This window comes from Rattus norvegicus, chromosome 10 (genome assembly GCF_036323735.1).
Source record: "Rattus norvegicus strain BN/NHsdMcwi chromosome 10, GRCr8, whole genome shotgun sequence".
Taxonomy (NCBI): domain Eukaryota; kingdom Metazoa; phylum Chordata; class Mammalia; order Rodentia; family Muridae; genus Rattus; species Rattus norvegicus.
Genome location: NC_086028.1, coordinates 62,147,775 through 62,169,421, shown reverse-complemented (window position 1 = coordinate 62,169,421; position 21,647 = coordinate 62,147,775). Strand labels below are relative to the sequence as shown.

At 41.7% G+C, this 21,647-nt stretch overlaps 1 protein-coding gene across 1 annotated transcript in view; it reads left to right on the top strand.

The window, feature by feature from the left end:
- Positions 1-21,647, top strand: part of Cpd (carboxypeptidase D) — a 63,958-nt gene that overhangs the window by 16,217 nt on the left and 26,094 nt on the right. Inside the window, 5 exon segments of the mRNA NM_012836.2 lie at positions 14,432-14,574; positions 15,719-15,888; positions 16,664-17,013; positions 17,458-17,649; positions 20,522-20,689. Coding sequence (NP_036968.1) covers positions 14,432-14,574; positions 15,719-15,888; positions 16,664-17,013; positions 17,458-17,649; positions 20,522-20,689 — 1,023 coding nt within the window.

The window sequence follows — 21,647 nt, the reverse complement described above, 5'->3', positions numbered from 1 at the left end:
TGTTTGGTTGATATCCCAGAGGCCTGCCCTTTTCTGAAGGGAAACAGGAGAGGTGTGGATTGGGGGGGGGGGGGCTGAAGGGGGTGGAAAAGCTGTGAAGAGCTGTAGTAGTATGTAATATATAAGAGAAAAATAACTAAAAAATAAAAATAAAAATTGTGCAAGATGAATCACAGGACTAGTACTGGTGAAGTGTCAAGGAGAACCGACAGGAGATCCGTCTAGGCCCGACCTTGCTGTGGGAGAGGAGTGACAGCCGAGGCAGTACTTAATCTTCCTGTCACAAGTACCAAGGAGCTGTTAAGAAACAACTTCCAGAGCCTCAGCGGATGGAAATGAAGAGAGGCTAAGGGTTGTAAGACATGTGATGGGCATATGTCTGTCCACAGCTCGATATGGTTTTCTGGCATAATTTAATTGCTTAGAGTCGAAATCCAGCTAGAACATAGTTGGACAGATGGGTGATTTTTTTCACCTCCAAAGCAAAAATGTTTGTAGCATTTTGCACCAGGGTTTCATGAAGGAATGCTGACAATTCAAGCACCAAGCGTCAGCCTGTTCACATTTCACAAGTATGACTGATAGTGAAATTGGTGTTAGAAATTGCCTTTGGTCTTACCTCATCCTGTACGTTAAAGACCTGGTTGAAGCTCTCTTCCTCTTTCTTTCTCCTTTTAAATTTGAGTGCTATCTAATGTAAAAGGGGAAAAAAGATTTAAAATCATATTCAAACAGAACACTTGCTTCTTCTTGAGTCACGAGTTTGCTTCTGTGAGCCATGATCCACCCTAGTACAGAGTGACCTTCAGGATCAGCTCACTTGTGTACTTTGTAAGGTGATGATGGGCTCACCAAGAGAGCGCCAAGTATGCTGACGAGGAGTCATCCCTCAGGCTTTCAGAGCTCGTGTTTACGAATTAGATGTTTTCAGTCCATGACCCTTTTCTCTGTAATTCAGATGATCAGGAACACTTTTATGAGGAAGAATACAATTCAGAGATGGGAGAGAGTGTTGACCAAGTGGGAACCGAGACCGGGCAGGACTGTGTAATCAGATTAGTTCTGTAGAATCATATCATTAGCAAATATATATCTAATGGGAGTGGTGAAGGAAGTGGATGCTCACAGAAGTTACTCAAGTGCAAATACCAACTTCAGATAGGAATTAAACAACTTGAATTTAAAGATTTAAAGTTGGAGCACTTTTTTTTTTTTTAAAAGATTTATTTTATTTATTATATATAAGTACACTGTAGCTGTCTTCAGATACACCAGAAGAGGGCATCGGATCTCTTCACAGATGGTTGTGAGCCACCATGCGGTTGCTGGGAATTGAACTCATGACCTCTGGAAGAACAGTCGGGTGTTCTTAACCACTGAGCCATCTCTCCAGCCCTGGAGCACTTTTTAAAAGCACACTTGGAGAGTCAGGCAAGTCTCTTAAGTTCAAGGCCAGCCTAATCTACAAAGCGACTACTTCCAGGGCAGCCAGGACTACAAAGAGAAACCCTGTCCACCTTTCACTTATTTGGTTCAGTGTTTCTCCTTAAACTTTTAATGAACGTTGTATTTATTAACTTTTAAAAGTATCTTAAAATGCAGAGTTATCATTTATCGTACATACAGAAATTGAAGTTGTGAAAATTTCTTACTACCTTTTGAAAGTCCGAGAAGTCTGCCCTTATCTGAAGTTAGGCTTTCTTAAGCTTCAGTTACCAGCCATCAGTCATAGTCTGAAAGTCTTAAATGGAAAATTCCAGCCATAAGTGATTGATAAGCCTTAAATTATGCACTGATCTGAGCAGCACAATGGAATCTTACATCACTCTGCTTGTATCTTGCCTGGGACATGACTCATTCCTTTGATGAGAATATCCACACTGTGTATGCTCCCTGCCCAATAGTCTCTGGTTTCCACTTGGTTTTTCAAATATTATGTGTTCCAGTTCAAGCAATGCTCACCTCACCTCCACGCAAGAGAAACTAATATATTCCTGTAAGACAGTAGCACATTCTCATGACTTTCACTATAGTACATTGTTATGCTTGCTTTATTTTATCAGTTGCTGTTACTCTTACAGCACTTGACTTAACTGTCATGTGACAGGTACTGTCAGGGAGTAACAAGAGCACGAATGAAACAAGTATAGTTTCTGGGGCGTTACCTGAGCATCAAAAGAGGGGGAAAGTTGCTGGGGTTTTTAGTTGCCATTGGGTTTGATTTTTGTTTGTTTGGCTGGTTGGTTGGCTGACTGACTGGTTGGCTGGCTGGTCAGAGTTTCTGTTTGTAGTCCTGGCTGTCCTGGAAGTCACTTTGTAGACTAGGCTGGTGTTGAACTTAGAGACTTGCCTTCCTCTTCAAGTGGCCTGCTTGATAGTTGCTGTTTTAATGTGGAAGCTTCTGTTTCAGAGCGAAGAGTAAAGGGCTAGTGTTTTTCAATGAAAAATGGAGTGTTTTAAAGTCTCTCTCCTCTTTAAAGCCATTCTCTGCTAAAACCATCAACAGGGACTTGCTCTGTTATAGAGGCGAATTGAGTATTAAAGCAAGTGAAGATGAGTTGTAAGACAGAGTCTGAGTAGACCATTTGATCAGAGAACCATTAGCTACCTATAGCAATTAATGCTGGCATTGATTACGATTTGTTATAGCACTGGACAGGTTCTAATAGTTACTTTGGAGGCTGGAGAGATGGCTCAGAGGTTAAGAGCACTGGCTTCTCTTCCTGAGGACCTGGGTTTGATTCCCTTTGGTGGCTCACAACCATCTGTAACTCTAGTTCCAGAAGATCTCTTCTCTATATGGGCACAGTACACACAGGGTACATAGACATACATGAAGGCAAAAATATCCAGGCACATAAGCTTTTAAAGTGAAAGAAAAATAAGATTCTAAAAATCAAATTTCTAGGCCATTTTCATTTATTTGAATATGTTTAAAGTAATGTTGAAATTTTATTTAAATTTTTGTTATGCAGGATATTATTTTGCTTACAACTACTCAAATGTAAAACATTTGGATACCAACTTAACATTTGTGAGGGAAGTTGGGAGGACTGCTGGGCAGCACAGTGCGTGCCTAGTATCTTTAAGGCCCTTAGCACCACAGAAATCAATAATTTATGCATTGCTGCACACTTTTCCAATTTAATGTGAATAAGTTGAAGATCATTGGCTGGGATAGCCCTCTAGGAGATTAAGCATTCATAGAGGCTTATTATAATTATAAATAAGACAAATAGGAGATCCTTTTAACTATTAAGATGTTTTTATTGGGGTTGGGGATTTAGCTCAGTGGTAAAGTGCTTGCCTAGCAAGCACAAGGCTCTGGGTTCGGTCCCTAGCTCCGAAAAAAAAGAAAAAAAAAAAGATGTTTTTATTGCCTTGAGGTATGCCGATAGCTGAATATTTTACTCCCCAAAATTAAAATTTTCTTTGCCCTTATGCAGTTGTTATTGTGAAGTCTGACATTCCTCTTTTATGTTGAGTCAAAGTATATACTAGCCTTAAAAAAAATAGGTAAATGTCCTGACTGAATTTGGCAGTGGCTGCTGGCGATGTATCAGATCTGTTCACGGGTCAGTGGCTACTCCCTGTTACAGTGAAGGTTAGCTTTGTGCAGAGAGGTCCTGTGTTGTTGGAAAAAAATCAAAACAACAGAGCCAAGCCAACTGCTTATGTTTCTTATACTTGAGGTCTTTGACATACAGTGTCAGAAAAACATGCTAAATTTAACAAAAATGTCAACTGATGTGCATTTGTGGCATCTCACAAAACATTCTTAAATTATTTGTAAGTCAGTATCTCTACTTGTTTTCAGGTTTTAGGTAATTTTAGAAGAAATTTCTAAATTATGAATTGAAGCTGGTGACTAAAGACTTTTTGATTTTCTAAAGGTAGAATAGCGCTTTTTTGTTGTTTGGCCCTGTGAGTAAGTTTGTTTTCTGTTCTAAGAAAAATGTAGATTAAGGGAAGTAATGCAGTACGGGAATTACCTTCTGAAGGTAGTTCTGAAGAAAATGTACGTTTCCTCTTATGAGGTTTTATCAAGAAAAAAATACCTTGTTAGATCACTTCCCCCAGGGCCAGGGAGCAAACTGGGCAGGATTTCCCTCCTTTAAACCTGTTTGTTTCATGACCAGGATGTGGTGTGTCTGGTGAATGTTTGTGTGTGCTTGGAGAGCATGTGTACTCTGCTGCTGATGGGTGGGGACAGTATACACAGCCCTTACACCTAGTCAGTTGTAGCACTATGGATTCCCTATCCTCTGCTGACCCTGACCCCTTGTTCCATGATTACTGAAGAATGTTGAAATGGGTTTAGGGATTTATCTCCTTAGTGTTACCAGTTCTTGTCTCCTGTATTTGAAGTCCTGTTTTCGATACTCACACACTTAGGGTAGATTGTCTTGGTGGAGTGACCCTTTATCATCTCTTTATTCCTCTGGTGCTATATCTGACTTCATGGCTCCCCCCCCCCCCCCCCCCCCGAGCTGGGGACCGAACCCAGGGCCTTGCGCTTCCTAGGCAAGCGCTCTACCACTGAGCTAAATCCCCAACCCCCTTCATGGCTTTTCTTAATGTGTTCTTTCTCCTGTCTTCCTCCCCTCCTCCCTCCCCCCACCTCTTCTCTCTCCTTGTGTTCATCCTTGTGGAGTTAGGAATTCACCCGCAGACCTTACTAGGCAAGCATTCTACAGTGACCTAACGTCCCAAGCCCTTCATCCCTCTTTAAATGTGTTCATGTAGCATCTGTTTTTCCAACTTTTTTGGTTTTGTTCTTACTTTTAACTTATCTGCCACTAAATGATATGACCTGATCTCCAGCACTGCATGTTAATTCCTTTGGACAATTTCTTTCTTTTTTTTTTTTTCTTCCAGAGCTGGGGACTGAACCCAGGGCCTTGCGCTTGCTAGGCAAGTGCTCTACCACTGAGCTAAATCCCCAACCCCAACAATTTCTTTTAGTTGATCTACTCCATAACCAACAGCTGTCACTGTTGTTTTGTTCTGTTTTGCTTGTAACATTTTCATTGAATATATATAGTCGTTAGTGGGTCTGGATTTTAAAACAATTTTAATTAGTTCTCCTGTTATACCCCTGGTTTTAGGAGCTTGGGGGTAAAGTTATATTTTGAGGTAAGCTGTTTTATGTAGCACAGGCTGGCTTTAAGTTTATGATCCTCCTGTCTCGGCTTTCTGATTGGTGAGAAAGTAAACTAGTTTCTTTGTGTGTGTATATGTCTGCTGGGGACTGAACTCAGGGCCTCGTGTGACCTGAGCAAGTGTTCTACCACAGAACGACTGTCCTTGCCCTTGGTTTTTATTGACAGCGTCTTACTCTATGGCCCCAGCCAGCTTCAAATTCGAGACCCTTCTGCCTCTGCCTTCTGAGTGCTTGGATTACAGATAGCATCTGCCACTCAGCAGGCTAAAAGTAGTTTTATACAGTTCCCAGATAGTTACATCTGCTGCTTTTCATTTGTTCTTTATATCTGGGCGTTATTTCTCTTTTACCTGAGGAAATTTCTGTGTTAATTTATATTAAGTTCAGTCTGTTTGCAGTAGATTCTCTGGTTCTCTCTTATTGGATGCCTGTTTTGTCTTACATCCTGCAGGATATTTTTTATTGGTTGTAAAACTCCAGGTTATAGGTTGTGAGGTGGTGGTGGTGCTCCCAGGGTATGGGCTGTGAGGTGGTGGTGGTGCTCCCAGGCTATGGGCTGTGAGGTGGTGGTGGTGCTCCCAGGCTATGGGCTGTGAGGTGGTGGTGGTGCTCCCAGGGTATGGGCTGTGAGGTGGTGGTGGTGCTCCCAGGCTATGGGCTGTGAGGTGGTGGTGGTGCTCCCAGGGTATGGGCTGTGAGGTGGTGGTGGTGCTTTGTTCCATCATGTTTAGCTCTTTAAAACACTTGCTTGAGCCTCCTGACAGCCTGTTTCTGCTGAGAGGCTGTAGTAGGCATTTAAAAGGTCTCCCCTGCACACTCCAGAGCTCTCCCTGCATTGTTGCTCTCTGTCTGCTTTCAGGACATTTTTAATTTGGTTTTTGTCTTTAGAAATTTAGGACTAGATTTTATTTTTTGACCATTGCCAAATTTGTGAAGTATTTGCCACAGCATGGTAGTTTCTCTCACCTGATGCTCCTGCAGCAACACTGTTTAATTAAGCCTCTTCATACTGTCCATAAAACTCCCTCCCTCCTTCCTTCTCTCCTTTCTTTCCTCCTTCTCTTCCTTGTTTAAATCTTGTTTTTTTTTTATGATAAATTTTTTGTTTGCTTGTTCTAGCAGGAAATGACCTAATTAGATTCAACTATAAGTTCAGACTCGCCTCAGGTGGGGTGTGATTCCTGTCAGTTCAGTTTGCAAGGTTGTGTGCTGTTGAGGTCTGTCCTCTGTATCTTTTTTTTTTTCTTTTCTTTTCTTTTTTTCGGAGCTGGGGACCGAACCCAGGGCCTTGTGCTTGCTAGGCAAGCGCTCTACCACTGAGCTAAATCCCCAACCCCGTCCTCTGTATCTCTTAAGCCAGTCTTGGAACTCTTCTGTGCTTGAGTTCTTAGTGGTTTGAGTGTGCTGTCTCAGGGCAGATGTGCAATCCCGGAGTGTAGTTCAGGAGCCAGGACCTGATAGATAAGCTTTTAAGACCCTTGTAAACATCCTCACATTCGCAACATTTCCAAGTCTCTGTCTTCACAAGTTTCCCAATACAGTGGTAAATATATGCATTAAAGGTGTCTCTTCTTAGGAAGGGATATGCAATGTGGAGCACTAATTATATTACAAATTAAACCTCAGAGATTAAACCAAGATACATCTCTTAGAATGCCAAGACATTTACAATTGGCCAGGTTCTGAAGAGCGTACCCAGGTAATGTAGAGCTATTGACTGTCCACCATTGCTGGTAAGATTGTGAAAATGGTACAGACACTTTAGAAATCAGACTTTTTACAACGTTAAATGTAAAATTACTTTATGAAGTGTTCATGCCATTTGAAGATATTTACCTAGAAGGCATAATATAAGATGTATGTATAACTTTTAAAAAATAACTGCATATATACAAAAAACCAAAATTGGAATATCTATCACATGGATAGGCACACTATACTATAGCTATACAATTATAATTTTTATGCTAGCATTTTTAAAGATATTTTATAGGTTTTAGGAAGGTAAATCTATTGTTCTCTAATGATTTCACATTTTGATAACAAAATAAGAAAGATGTTCTGTTTATGATTTAATTTTTACATTAAATTCTATATAGATTAAAGAATTTATTTGATATGCTATATGGTAAAGCTTTTATGCCTTCTGGGTAAATACCTTCAGAAGAACACTAGGCTTACTTCTTCCTGAGCTTGTGTGATCTCACTTAACATATTTAATATTTATAAATTAAATTGGAAAAATGCTGTATCTGTTTCCCATAGTGAGTTTTATGATGATGGTATGTGTCATACATTTTATCATATTTAATCCTACAACTTTTATTGTTAATCTTTTTGTGTCACAATTTCTGATTATGGTAAAGATGCTTTTACTTATGTTTTTTGGTGTGATGTTGGTGTCTGAACCCAGTGCTGCATGTGCTTCTACACTGAGGTCTTCACTAACCCCCGAGGAGTACTGCTGTTTGCTTTATTAAGATAGGGTCTCACCCTGTAGACCAGGCTGGCCTGGAATCCAGAGATTTACCTGCCTTTCTGCCTCCTGAGGGCTGGGATTAAAGGTTGTGCCACTACACTCAGCCCCAAAACACTATTTTAAAGTTGTCTTTTTTTTAAATTTCCAATGTCATTATATATGGTTTTGTGTTTAACTTAAATATAGATTGTCAAAGGAAACTTGAGACATACATGTCACGATTTTGACAGTCTGTATTTCACTAGGTTCTGCACTCTGAAGCTAACACTAGTGTTATGCTTAGATTTTCTGTTCACTGAAGTATTGCCTCAGCCTAGAGAGAAGCTCATCTCCAAGAATCTGACTTTTTGATTGTTTTGCACTGTTCATATAGTTATTTGTTAAATAATCAATATTTGTGTGTGATCTATGGGACTAGAGACTAATAAGATGTGCTTTGAAACCTTTTATAAAATAGGATTTTCTTTATCTTTATTTTATGTGTGTGCATGTTTTACCACCATGGATGTACGTCCCGGGGTGAAGTGCCTGTGGAGGCCAGAACGGGGTGTCAGATTCTCTGGAACTGGGGTTATAACTCAGTGAGCTGGGAACTGAACCCAGGACCACTGAAGAGCAATGTGTGCTCCCCTTAACCACTGAGCGATCTCTGTAGCCCCCAGATCTTATTGTTAAAAGACTCCTGCACTCTCCTGCTAACTACCATGAGGATGTACTTGTGCCATTGCTTAGAGCTGGCTACTTATAGACCTATAAAAGTTACATCTGAAAACCAGATTAGGTAACTCTCTATGATGTTACATAAACTTGATCCTTTTGCTTTCTTTAGTTAACTTTTCCTAAATTGCTACTGACATAAAAATAAACAAATAAAGAATGCTAGAGCCCAAGCTTGGTTATTTTTACAGTGCTGTTATTATATTGTTAGTCTGTTTCACTGCTCTTTGGCATGCATGATTGAAGTGTGGATTGGCCATATTTATAATAAAATTGTGCAAAAAAGATGAATTCATAGTAATATTGCTGTCTTTTTTGTGTATTTTCTCTTTTGCTTCTTCAACAAGGCTAAACTTTGGCTAGTCATATTTTTTAATTTCTATTTTTATAATAATTGTAGTTTAATCTCTGATACACAGTGGCCATTGTATTGTTATCAGTAATGCTAAATGAAAGAAGCCAGTCATAAAGAAGTAGAATTCATGAGGAAGCTGAAATTGAAGAGAAGGAAAAAGAGAACTGTTCGCTGGGCATAGGGTTTCAGTTTTACAAGATGAAGAAATTCTAGAGCTCTGTCACACAACACCATGAATGGAGTTGTTGTTATCCTGTGATGGACGGCTATTACACGATGCTCAAAGCTTAACACGGGGAAGTGACCTATTTACCTCATGGTTTTGGAGACTCCAATGGATAATCTCAATTATAACCTGCTTAGATTGAGAAATACCTAGGAGACTTGGAAAGCATTCTTTTGGGTGTGTCTGGAAGGCATTTCCAGGAATGATTAGATTAGGAGAGCTCCAGCCTAATGAATAGAGCTATAATTTGATGACATCATCATCACCATCATCATCATCATCATCATCAACAACAACAACAACAACATTATTGGATGTAAAAGTAACTTGTTTTATTTTTACACTCCAGATTTTATTCCCCTCCCAGTCCACCCCACCCCCCGAGGGTTCCACATCCCATACTTCCTCTCTGACACCCCCCACTTCTTCCCCCTCCCCCCATCTCCACAAGGATGACTCCACCCCACCCACCCCACTCACCCAACTCACCCTACCAGACCTCTAAACTTCCTGTGGCCTCCAGTCTCTTGAGAGTTAGGTGCATCTTCTCTGACTGAACCCAGAGCTGGGAGTCCTCTGCTGTATATGTGTTGGAGGCCTCATCTCAGCTGGTGGATGCTGCCTGGTTGGTGATCCAGTGTCTGAGAGATCTCAGGGGTCCAGGTTAATTGAGACTGCTGGTCCTCCTACAGGGTTACCCTCCTCCTTAGCTTCCTCCAGCTTTTCCCTAATTCAACCAAAGGGGTCATCAGCTTCTGTTCGTTGGTTGGGTGCACATTATTAGAAGGTGGTAAGAAATTGGAGGTAAGGGGCTGGGGATTTAGCTCAGTGGTAGAGCGCTTACCTAGGAAGCGCAAAGCCCTGGGTTCGGTCCCCAGCTCAAAAAAAAAAAAAAAAAAAAAAAGAAAAAAGAAATTGGAGGTAAGTCACTGAGGTAATGCCTTTCAGGACTGTATCTTACCCGAGCACCCTCTTATATTCCCTATCAATACTTTCTGATGACCACAAGGCAAAGAACCTCCTGAACTGCCATTCCCACCACCCTGATGTTCTGTCCAAACACGTGGCCCTGAATTGAGTGAACTTGAAATTATGAGGCCAAATAAATGGTCTCTAGACTGTTCTCCCAGACATCATGGTCACAGTTTTGAAGATGTAACTAACTGGCAGAAAGTTCCAGTTGGGCAAGTCTATCAGTAGCCTCTGGTGAGAGCCCTTTAGACTAATAGTGATAAGACAGAAAAATAAAGAGAATCAACCACATGCAAGGTGATGGTGGTCTGCTCGGTAAACTCTTTCTGAGAGCTAACTGGGATTCCATCAGAACTGTTTTAATCCCTCCCAAAGGCAGCACCCCAGGGACCTTATTACTTTTTGTTTGATTTTACCTCTTGAAAGCTCAGCCACCTGTAATCTCACCACACCGTGGACTGAGCTTCCAGAACATGAGCCTTGTAGGACAAACCACATCCAAACTATGGCAGCAGGTAACATTATTGTAATATATACTTAAATATGATTATGGAACTAACTTTTATCTTACAAATATAATATTTAACAGAGTAAGTCCAAAATGATAACTTTTCAGTAGTCTCATTTGTACTTAGAACAGGGCGACCCTACATTGCTGAGATCACTCAACCTCATTTTGAACCATTTCTCTGAACCACAGTAGCCATCTGTCCATTTCCCTAACTTGACAAGTCTTGTCCTCTACCCAGAATGCTCTTCCCTGTGGCATTTACCCAGCTGTTTCTGTCTTGGTTTTCATATTTTGGCTCAGTAGTATGTATTAGTTTTCTTGTTGATGTGACGAAGGACCCAACAGAAGCGATTTGAAGGAAGAAGGATTGACTTTGATCTCCAAGGGGCTGTAGTCTGTGATGGTAGTGAAGGCGTGGCGTGGGAGGTGAGGTATAGTCACACTGTCTGCACTTAGGAAACAGAAGGGCAAACACGGTCCTGCTCACACTCTGCACAGTCTTCCCTCTTCAGTTAGCCTCCCCAGAAAGCCCCTCACAAACCTGCCCAAGGGATGACTACCTCATGCTTCTAAACAGAGTCTACTTAACAAGGAAGGTTAGCTGTCATGAAGCCCCTTGTCACAGAGCTGTCCTGGTCACCCAGCATCCACTGTTACCAGCCTCTAGATGTCACATGGCTTTGTGCAGTACTGCTCACTAGCTGATACTTTCTGGATTTGCCCAAGAATGTGTGTGATCTTGGTGTAGACTTTGTCTCTTTATAACTTTATCCCCTGCACCTAGAACAGTGCCTGCTGTGATGAATTAACCTCCTAGTCTTAAATGACCCCATTCCGAATTATTTAAATTTGAATTGTAAGATGTCTTCTTAGATAGTTCTATCTAACTGTAGTGCAGATACCTCAGACTCAGACTTAGCCTGCTCTGAACGGAGGCTGTCACACCCCTCTGCCCACTGTGCCAAGCATCTCCTGTCTGTAGTTGAGCTGTCAGACCTGAGGTTCTTTCTGATTCTCTTTCCCTGATCTCTCAGCAGACCCTGTTAGAATTTCCCTCTCCTCCTCCTTTCCCATCTCATCACCACCACCTTTAGGTCAAAGTACATTTACTTGACCCATTGTTAAAGGTGCCAAACGAGCCTGTGTACCTTCCCCACTCTCCTCTCTTGCTGCTTCTCCTGTTCTCACTTCCATTTCTCTTTTCTGGACCATAAGACCTTCCATTCATGGGGTTGGGGATTTAGCTCAGTGGTAGAGCGCTTGCCTAGCAAGCACAAGGCCCTGGGTTTGGTCCTCAGCCCCGGAAAAAAAAGAAAAAGAAAAAGAAAAAAAAAAAGACCTTCCATTCCTGATGCCACTGTCCTGTTCAGAACAGCAAAATACAGTCTTTTAATGCAGCCTCCTATTCCCCAGCCCAGCTCCCTCACCAGGCTGACTCGGTGGATTCGAATGTGTTCATCATGTAGCTTACATCACTAATCACTGCTCAACCAACATATGCCAAACCCTGCCCAGCACTTTTATAATTCCATTTCCACTGATTTTTTCTGATTCCTCAAAACCCTTTTTCCTTCAATTTATTTTATTTTTAAATTATGTTGAAGTACCAGGAGACAAGCCTGGGACCTCCGTGTACAGACAAGTACACTACTGCCCAGTTGCATCCCTCAAGGTTACCCGTCTTTCTTTAAGACCTTACTGGAAAAGCTGCAGCAATAAAACACCTCCCCAGAAACCTTTCTAGGTCTCCCCTCAATCCTAAAATTGAAACTACTAGCATAGGCCCATATTATCTCTATTGCTTGTTTTTAAAAATTATGGCAAAGTATATATAATATACAAATAATCGTTTTAATAGTGGTAGGTTTCCAGCTCATTGGCATTCATGTATTCACGTCGCGTGTAGCCATCATGTCGCCTGCATAACCATGCTTGTATTTCTTTTTTAAAACTTACTTATTTTTATTTCATGTGTATTGCATGTATGTCTGTGTGAGGGGGTTATATTAAAGACAGCTGTGAGCTGCTATGTGGGTGCTGGGAATTGAACCTGGGTCCTCTCGAAGAGCAGCCGGTGCTCTTAACCTCAGCGTCCTCTCTCCAGCCCTTCTTCTTATTGCTATGGTTGTTGCCTTCAGATTGTAAACAAAGGGATGTAACTGGGCAGCAGTGTACTTGTCTGTACATGGAGGTCCCAGGCCCATCTCCCAGCACTTCAACATAATTTAAAAATAAAATAAATATGAAACTCAATGCTCGTATGTTAACCTTAAAATTAAATTTAAAAACGTGTCCTAGTTTGCAGGCATTTGGTTAGTCAGCATGGATGGGCACGAGTTTATCAGACTTGGTTACTGTGCTGTCAGCGTGTCTCTTATGCCGTGTTACCTGCCTTTCTACACCACTGGGGAAGCTCTGTCCTTTGATGAGTTATGAACTGAGCTGTGCTTTGGATGTGACACTGACTTCTCTATAGACAGATCTCCCAATGTTTCTTTCTCCCAAATGTTCTCTTCTTGCCTTTCTTGTATAGTCAAACTACCATGCATTTCTTGAACACTATAGCTTCGGAAGGTTCCAAGTTCTTTGTGACCCTAGCGCTCACATTTTGCAAATAAAGAAATAAAGACCATGTTAATAATACCTAAAATTTAAAAAACACTATGCCCGAGATTCTCAGCCTGTAAAGGGCAGAAGGGCTGTCACTCAGGGTACCTTTATTGCTAAGTCTGTAAAGGCAATAGGTCTTGTTCTTCTGAGCACTGAAGGATCTTGCATTTATCATCTTAGATGTACCAAGAGCTGGATAAAGATAACCCTTAAAATGCACATTTGTATTTTGTGTTCTCATGGGTGGAGACAAAATTCTCTGAGGACCTGTTTGGCCAGGTCTGAGGACGGTTGAGAGAGGATGCCTGTTCAGCCAGGGACAGGGCCGATAGGAGGATCTCGATGAGTATAAAAAAATAAAACAAAACCAAAACCTCAGCAAACCTGAGTTTTGGGGTGTCTTTCAGGAATTATGGAAATGACTAAGGTCAGGGCCTGTTTCACATGTAGAAAACAGTGGGAAGCTTCAGGTTCTGTGCGGTTTGCCTACCCACATTCTAGGAGCAAGGTGAACTCATAAAGAAGTTCTGCCTCTCTCCTCTCTTTATTTTCATCCCCCTAAAACAAGATGGGAGAAAATCAGGTGGCAGGAATGATAAGGTAAAACCCTCGTGTGGATGAATGTATGGGCTTATGGGAGTGATGTGGGAGCGATGGTCGACTGTGAGTGCTAACCTTCCGGTTCTCTCCCCATTACACACGTCTCTAAAGAGCCCATCCTCTCACCATTTCCTGAGTTATGTAGCTGCACTACCCTAGATGGAGTCTTTGTCTCTCACCACCTTCTTGATAACACACACTGCTCAGTGCCAAAGACTTGTGTGGTCCTGCAGGGCTCACAGCACTCACATCACTCAACCTCCTTTTGAACCATTGCTCTTCCGTCAGTTGTATAAAGCCACAGTTGACATCTCCTTGTTTCCCTGACTATAGCTAGAATAGTGTGTGCTCAGGAATATCTTTGTGCCTGACCTCTCATGTATGTAAAATGGGCAAAAGAGTAATAACTACCTCATACAACTTCTGGTAATACTGTAAATATATAAAATTGTTAGAACTGGTCTGAAATTGTAAGCAACTAAAACTGTTATTAGTTGATTTAATCATACTTTTCCTAGCTGCTTATCCTACCAGTTAAGGATATATACATATATATTCTTTCATACACGCACACACACACACACACACACACACACACACACACACACTTTCTTCCCAGTGTGTATAAACCTTCCATTTTAGTTTTATATAATTGAAGAGCCTTCTTCAATTTCAAACAACTTAATGGACACAAAAATATGTACATGGAAAAAGCTGGATGATTTAATTTCTTTGGTCTTTGGGGGAGTGGAATTCTTTCCTTCTGCAAATAAACTCTTTTCCCCATCACATTGCAGGTGGTATGCAAGATTACAACTATGTGTGGGCCAACTGTTTTGAGATCACATTAGAATTATCTTGCTGCAAATACCCACCTGCTTCTCAGCTTCGACAAGAATGGGAGAACAACCGTGAGTCTTTGATCACATTGATTGAAAAGGTAAAAATTGCTGGCTGGAAGGTTGGAATTTAGAAATAATGAGTTAAACAAGGGAGAAATCTGGATACACTTGAAGATCAATCCAAATAGCATGTTCTTTATCTCATGCATTTTAAGATTGTACATTCTCTTCTAGGAATTGTTAGTTTATGATCTACTAGAGTACATCAAGCTCCTCCTTTTCTACTCTGACCCCCAGTCCTAGCTCCTTGCTCCATAGAGGCTTCCATCGACAGTCTTAGAACACTTTTACAAATGGAAATATGGGGCCAAATCGTTAGTGGTGGGGGGGGGGGGCTCAGTAGTAGAAGGAGTGTTTGGCATGAATGAAGCCCTGAGTTCAATTCTTGGCACCAAGAAAACCCTACAGTTTTGTCCTGTCAGGTTAACAGTGCCATGTGTTCATATTGCTAAAGACCCTTTCTCATTGTGAACGTGCTTATCAGTTTAGTGTAAACATGAGAAATGTTCCTGCAGCTGTTGACTGTGCCAGAAATTATAGTTTGAAGAGGAAATTTGACTTCAAAGAGAGGGAATTTCAAACACACACACACACACACACACACACACACACACACACTAAATTTAGGAGTTTAGTGCTGAGGCTAGAGAGATGGCTCAATGGTTAAGAGCAGGCTGTTCTTGCAAAGGACCTGGGTTTGGTTCCAACCACCAACACAGCAGCTCACGACCTACTGTAATTCCAGTGCCAGGTGTTCCAACACTGTCCTGGCCTCCATGGAGCACCAGACAGACATGTACTACACATCTATCCATTCATCCAATACATACATGCATGCATGCATGCATACATACATACAGGCAAACATACACGAAATAAAAATAAATCTTAAAAAATAATTTAGTCCTTTACTTTATTTCAACTTCAAGGGATTAAAAAACACTTTGCATGCTGGGCATGGTGGTGCACTCCTTTAATCCCAGCTCTCCAAAGTCAGAGGCAGGGGATCTCTGTGAGTTGGAGGCCAGCTGGGCTCCATAAAGAGCTCCAGGACAGGCACAACTACATAACGAGAGCCTGTCACAGAAGGAAAGGACAAATTGAAACTGTCATGGCAGTCTGACTGTCTAGAAGCTCTAACACCGAACTGATTGCCTCTGAGTTTTGATTTTTGTCTTTTAGGTCCACATTGGAATTAAAGGATTTGTTAAAGACTCAGTCACAGGCTCTGGGTTGGAGAATGCAACCATCTCAGTGGCTGGTATTAATCATAATATCACAACTGGGAGATTCGGTGATTTCCACAGACTGCTCATTCCTGGAAGTTACAATCTTACAGCGGTTTCACCTGGGTAAAAGTTTTAAACTAGATTCTTAATTACAGTGCAAGCCTCTCTTTAGACATAGGGTTGTCTAAATACTTCTCACTGAATGTGGCTTCTGTTTTTTCTGATTTTCTCATTTCCCCTTTAATAATGAAAAGAAAGTGCTATCACTGGAGCGTTCTGTCCTATAGTGCAACGGTGGGAGGCATAACTGGAGAACTGGGAGGAAGGAAGAGAGAAAAGCTTTATAAAAGGCTCCACTGTCGGGAGCGTTGCCACAGCTAGTTGAATTGGGTAGAAGCAGCTGGGGCTCCAGAGATGGGGTTTGAAGACCTGTCTCCCAGTTTCCCGATACAGTAAAGCAGTGGGATTTCACCTGTGCGAGCCTTTCTGCACACTCACTTGATGAGGATTTTATTGATAATCTTTCATCCTGAGCTTTGTAATGGGAAGAAAGGGAGAGTCTGATAAGGCGAGGCAAAGGTGGATAGCACATGCTTTGAGCATCACAGCAGCAGTTAGCTTGTCTGCCCCTTCAAACAGCACAGCAACATTTTTGGCAAAATTTTAATGTGAGATACACAGGAAGCTTTGTGTGAGAAATAACTCTTTCAAGACTTAATCCAAGACTTTCTGTGAAATAACTTTCTAAGATGGCTAAATTTATACAGTTGACTTAGTTTATGTTTTGAGTTTTGATAGATCACTAAGTGAAGGAGTATGAGAAAAGATCATAGTGTTTCTATAATGCTAACTCACCATGATTCTTAATTCCAAGCCACCTCCCTTTCCAATTTTTAAGGTATATGCCGTTGACTATTAATAATATAGTGGTGAAAGAAGGACCAGCCACAGAGATGGATTTCTCCCTTCAACCAACTGTGATGTCAGTAGTGCCTGACTCGACTGAGGCTGTGACAACTCCCGGCACAGTTGCCGTTCCTAATATTCCTCCTGGAACACCATCGTCCCATCAGCCAATTCAGCCTAAAGACTTTCACCACCACCATTTTCCTGACATGGAAATCTTCTTGAGAAGATTTGCCAATGAATATCCTAACATCACTCGCCTTTATTCTCTGGGAAAGTCCGTAGAGTCGAGAGAACTGTATGTGATGGAGATATCTGACAACCCAGGCGTCCATGAACCAGGTAATGGCATGGCCTTTCACATGCTCTCAGCAGTGCCTCTCAAAGCCAGTGTTGGATCCCTGTGCTTTGTCTGGAAATGTTAATTACGAATACCCAGTCAGTCTCCAGAAGAGAAAAATCCATCTGGAAATCCACATTTGCATGGTGTTTAGTATGTTCATAAACTAGATTCATTTAGCTGAGTTCAGTTTGGCATGTGGATATACATATATGAGCATTACACGTCTATGTATCTATAAGATATGCAGACATATATGCTTTGAGCCTGTACAGATATATATTCTGTAAAGAAGCTATAATATGTTTATAAAGTTTTTTTGATGTTGGCAAATACATGTTTACTTAATATTTTGGTTTGGAATTTTTATATAAATATTAGGGGAAAAACAGAGTCCATTTTAACTGAAGAGGAAAAAAGTCTTCTGTGTAATTATTTTGTTTCAGGTGAACCAGAATTTAAATATATTGGAAATATGCATGGAAATGAAGTGGTTGGAAGAGAACTGCTATTGAATCTCATCGAATACCTCTGCAAGAACTTTGGAACAGACCCTGAAGTAACAGATTTGGTTCGCAGCACTAGAATTCACCTCATGCCATCCATGAATCCTGATGGGTATGAGAAGTCCCAAGAAGGTAAAGAAGAGCTGACTACTAAAGCCTAATCTGTGGTTATTCAGAGTGGAAACGATGTTAAACTTTTTACTCTGGTGATTTATGAGTGATTTTAGCTTTTATGTACTTAGAAAATAGGGCAGACTTTTCAATATGTGATGAAGCATATGTATAGTGTGTGTGTGTGTGTGTGTGTGTGTGTGTGTGTGTGTGTGTGTGTGTAAGGCAGAAGTTGATATTGAGTTCCTATTCGTTGCTCTCCACTTTATTTGTGGGAACCTGGAATCTGATTCAGCTCAGCTTGCTGGTCAGTAAACTCCAGGGATCTGCCTAACCCTGCCCCCTAGCGCTGGAGTTGCAGACACATTACAGTGCCTAGCATTTTATGTCCGAGCAGGTATCTGTGCTTGCATAGCAGACACTTTTCCAACTGGGCCATCTCTCCAGGCCTTCATCAAGACGTGGGCTCCTTGTTTGGTTTTTGCATTTCTGTAGTGGTTGTTTGTCTTCTTCAGTGTTCTCTAGAGGAACAGAACTGATAGAGATAGAGAATGGATTATGTGAAACCATAAAAAGGGGTTTGTTAGATTGACCTCTATGATTAGAAGGTAGGTAGTGCAATAACGATGCCATATGTTGGAACCAGAGAACGTGGTAACTGTTCAGAACAAGAAACAGGAAGCCTGGAGACAAGGATCCAGCGGTGCTGTCCAAGGCTGAAACCCTGGCATCTACCTGAGGTCACTGATGCCTGTTCCCATTAAGAGGCTTGAAGATGCGGGAACCTGATGTCTGTGGGTGGCAGCAGCAGTGGTTGCACTTGCCTAGGAAGAACAGAGCTATCAGGCGCTAGCTGACTTCCTCCATCATGTATTTTGTTCTGTCATATTCAGAGCCAGTCTTCCCCCTCCCCCTCCCTTCCCCTCCCCCCACCTTTTTGTTTTGTTTTCTGTTTTGTTTTCAAGATGTGGTTTCTCTATGTAGCTCTGGCTGTCCTGGAACTCAGAGATCTGCTTGCTCTGCCTCCTAAATGCTGGAATTAAAGGTGTGCTCTAAGAGAGATAGATGTCTCATCTCCGTTCTTCTGGAGGTTCAATTCCTAGCACTCACATGGCAGCTCACAACTGTCTGTAACTCCAGTTCCAGGAGATCCAACACCCTCACACAGACATACATGCAGGCAAAACACCAATGCACTTAAAAATAAGTAAATCTCTTTTAAAAAATGATCAATGTTTTTCCGTCATACCATTCTATATGTAAAATACCTTGAAGCCATACCCCATAGTGTGATTTGCTAATCTTGTGCTGTCTCTATCCAGTCAAGTTGACAAGCAAGACTAACCATGAACTTATTAAAAATAATGGAAGATTTTTCATAAATTGTTTCATTTTAACAGTAGTTTTTATTAAACTATTATATTTGCAACAGTTCTTATCACTGGAAAATCAAACCAGATAATATTTGAAGCCAGTGGCTTCTGTACTTATCCATATTCCATACCTGCTAAGTTATTGCTTTTTCTTTTTCCTGCCTCCCCTAGCAAGCCCATCTTTCCCAAGGCAATGCTGAAAGGGCTGGGAGGACAGGTTTACACAGGCCACCTTCTACAGAACTCTAGGAGAGTAAGAATCCATCTTTTCCCAACTTATGATTCCATAGGGAACTTTTAAATATTTTTCCCTATAAAAGGTTTGATGATTTTCATCTATATTAAACTTATAATGGGTAGATTAGCAAGGAAAATTAAGTTAATTTATATTCAGAAATATGAGACTCATACAGGTATAAGTCTCAAAGGAGAACTAGTTGAAATTTATATATACCTAAGCTAGGGGTTTGGGTCTGGGTCGATGGGAGGTGGTTATGGGGTATGGAAGGTTGAGGGGAGAAGGGTCACAGCCAGCACAGGTTGTTTTGTCATGCAGATAAAGTCGGCAAGGTGACAGCTGTCTGTGATCATCTCTGTGCCAGGTGTCAGACCCCCACTCTCTATTTAAGGGGTGCCTTTCCTAGGTAGGCTGCCAGCGGAAAAGCTTTCTCTGTATACAAGGACAGCTTTGCAGAGCTATTCCCATCTCTGCAGTTAACTGTAGCCAACTGAAATATGTCCATGCAGTCTGTTGACTCTCCCTCAGCTGCTCCTAGAGTGATCCCTGTGAGGGGAACAGGCACCACCACACAATGTGTGCATCCAGACACAGGATGGGGAGCTCACACTGAGCCGACCCTGGGCTCTCCTTCCGACAGACTGGGGTGGACCCTTACTGCATGCAGGTTCTTGCTCCTCCCTCCTGTCAGCATTACAGATCCCTCCTGATGCCTCCAACCCTTCTGTAAGGGGGAGCCCTCCAGTGGGCCCTTCCCTCACTTGGAGTTCTTCTCTCTAAAATGACGGTAATTACACTCTCGCTCATATCAGAGTCTACACAGTTAAGCTTGAGTTGAACTTTTTTCCTCTATTGGATTAAGTGCCCACAGTGTTCTCTCCTAACTTTACCTTCCTGTAACTGTTTTAATGTCAGCACACCAGTTTTCTTTTTGTTGGTCTCTTTTCTCATGATGAAGCCCACCAACTGAAGGGCTGCTTATGCCATCATGTGTGTATTATATCACTTGAACAATGCTTTAGTATAATTTATGTAATTGGATTTTTTTCCTCTCAAAGTATAAGCAGAAGACAGACACTAGAGAGTAATGATTTTACCACTTTGCTTTAAAGATCTGTAAGACATGGTTGCTTTTTTTAAAATACATAATGTACCCCCCAAAAGCCGTAATTCACTCAGTGGGATTGGAGCCTGAGATGCTTGCATGTTAGGGTGGCTGATGTTGTGTGTGATATTAAAACACAGTGAAACCTGCCTTAAACTTTAATCTTTTATCCTGCAGGAGACTCGATAAGTGTAGTTGGCAGAAACAACAGCAACAACTTTGACCTAAACCGAAATTTCCCAGACCAGTTTGTTCCGATCACAGATCCTACCCAACCTGAAACTATCGCTGTGATGAGCTGGGTGAAGGCCTATCCGTTTGTGCTGTCGGCCAATCTGCATGGAGGTACGGCAGCTCCTACGCCGCTAAGTTCATCTTGTTGAGAGCATTTGAAACCCTGCTGCAATTGTCTGCTCGTATAGTCCTAGGCTTTCTTCAAGTGAGTACTCTGTCACTGCCTCTGTGACAGAGAACAGTTAAAGCCTTTCTCCTTTCTCCTTTCTCCTTTCTCCTTTCTCCTACTCTTGTAGGCCAGTCTCATGGCTCTCCCACTCTGTTCCCCACTCATCTTCCTTCCTTCTTTTCTTTCTTTCTTGACTTTTTTTTTTGGTTGGTTGTTGTTCGTTTAGCCATGTCCTCACCATGTACCAAGGCAGGCCTGACGCTCACTGTGCAGGCCACACTGGCCTTGCCTGCAGCCATCCTCCTCCTGCCTCTGCCTCCGTGGTGCTGGGATTGCAGGTGAGCATTAGCAGGCCCAGCTTGCTCTCATCTTTTGTCACACAGTTTTTCCTCCCATGCCCTTTCTCCTCCTTTCTTTTTCTTTCCTTTAAGTTTTAATGTTATTTATTATTACATATGTACTGTGTGTGTGTATGTGTGTGTGTGTGTGTGTGTGTGTGTGTGTGTGTGTGTGTGTACATGCTATGGCATGTGTGTGGAGGTCAGAAGACACCTTTCAGAAGTCAGTTCTCTTTTTCCACCGGATTTGAGGATCTAATTCAGGTTGTGGATTTACTCACAGTGCTTTTCTCCCACTAAACCATCTCTCCCTCCCTTTCTCCTCTTCTTCCCACTTCCTGCCTTCCTTTTTCTTGGTTTTTTGTTTTTCATATCACTATAATAGTTCTTTAAAGGTTGATTTGTTACACTGTTAAATGGTCACTTTGCTATCAAAAAGTCAAACACATTCTCTTCTACTTGTGCCCTCCCCCCTGTGTACCACACACACACACACACACACACACACACACACATACACATACACACACACACAGTAACTTAACTGCACCAAAATGACTTC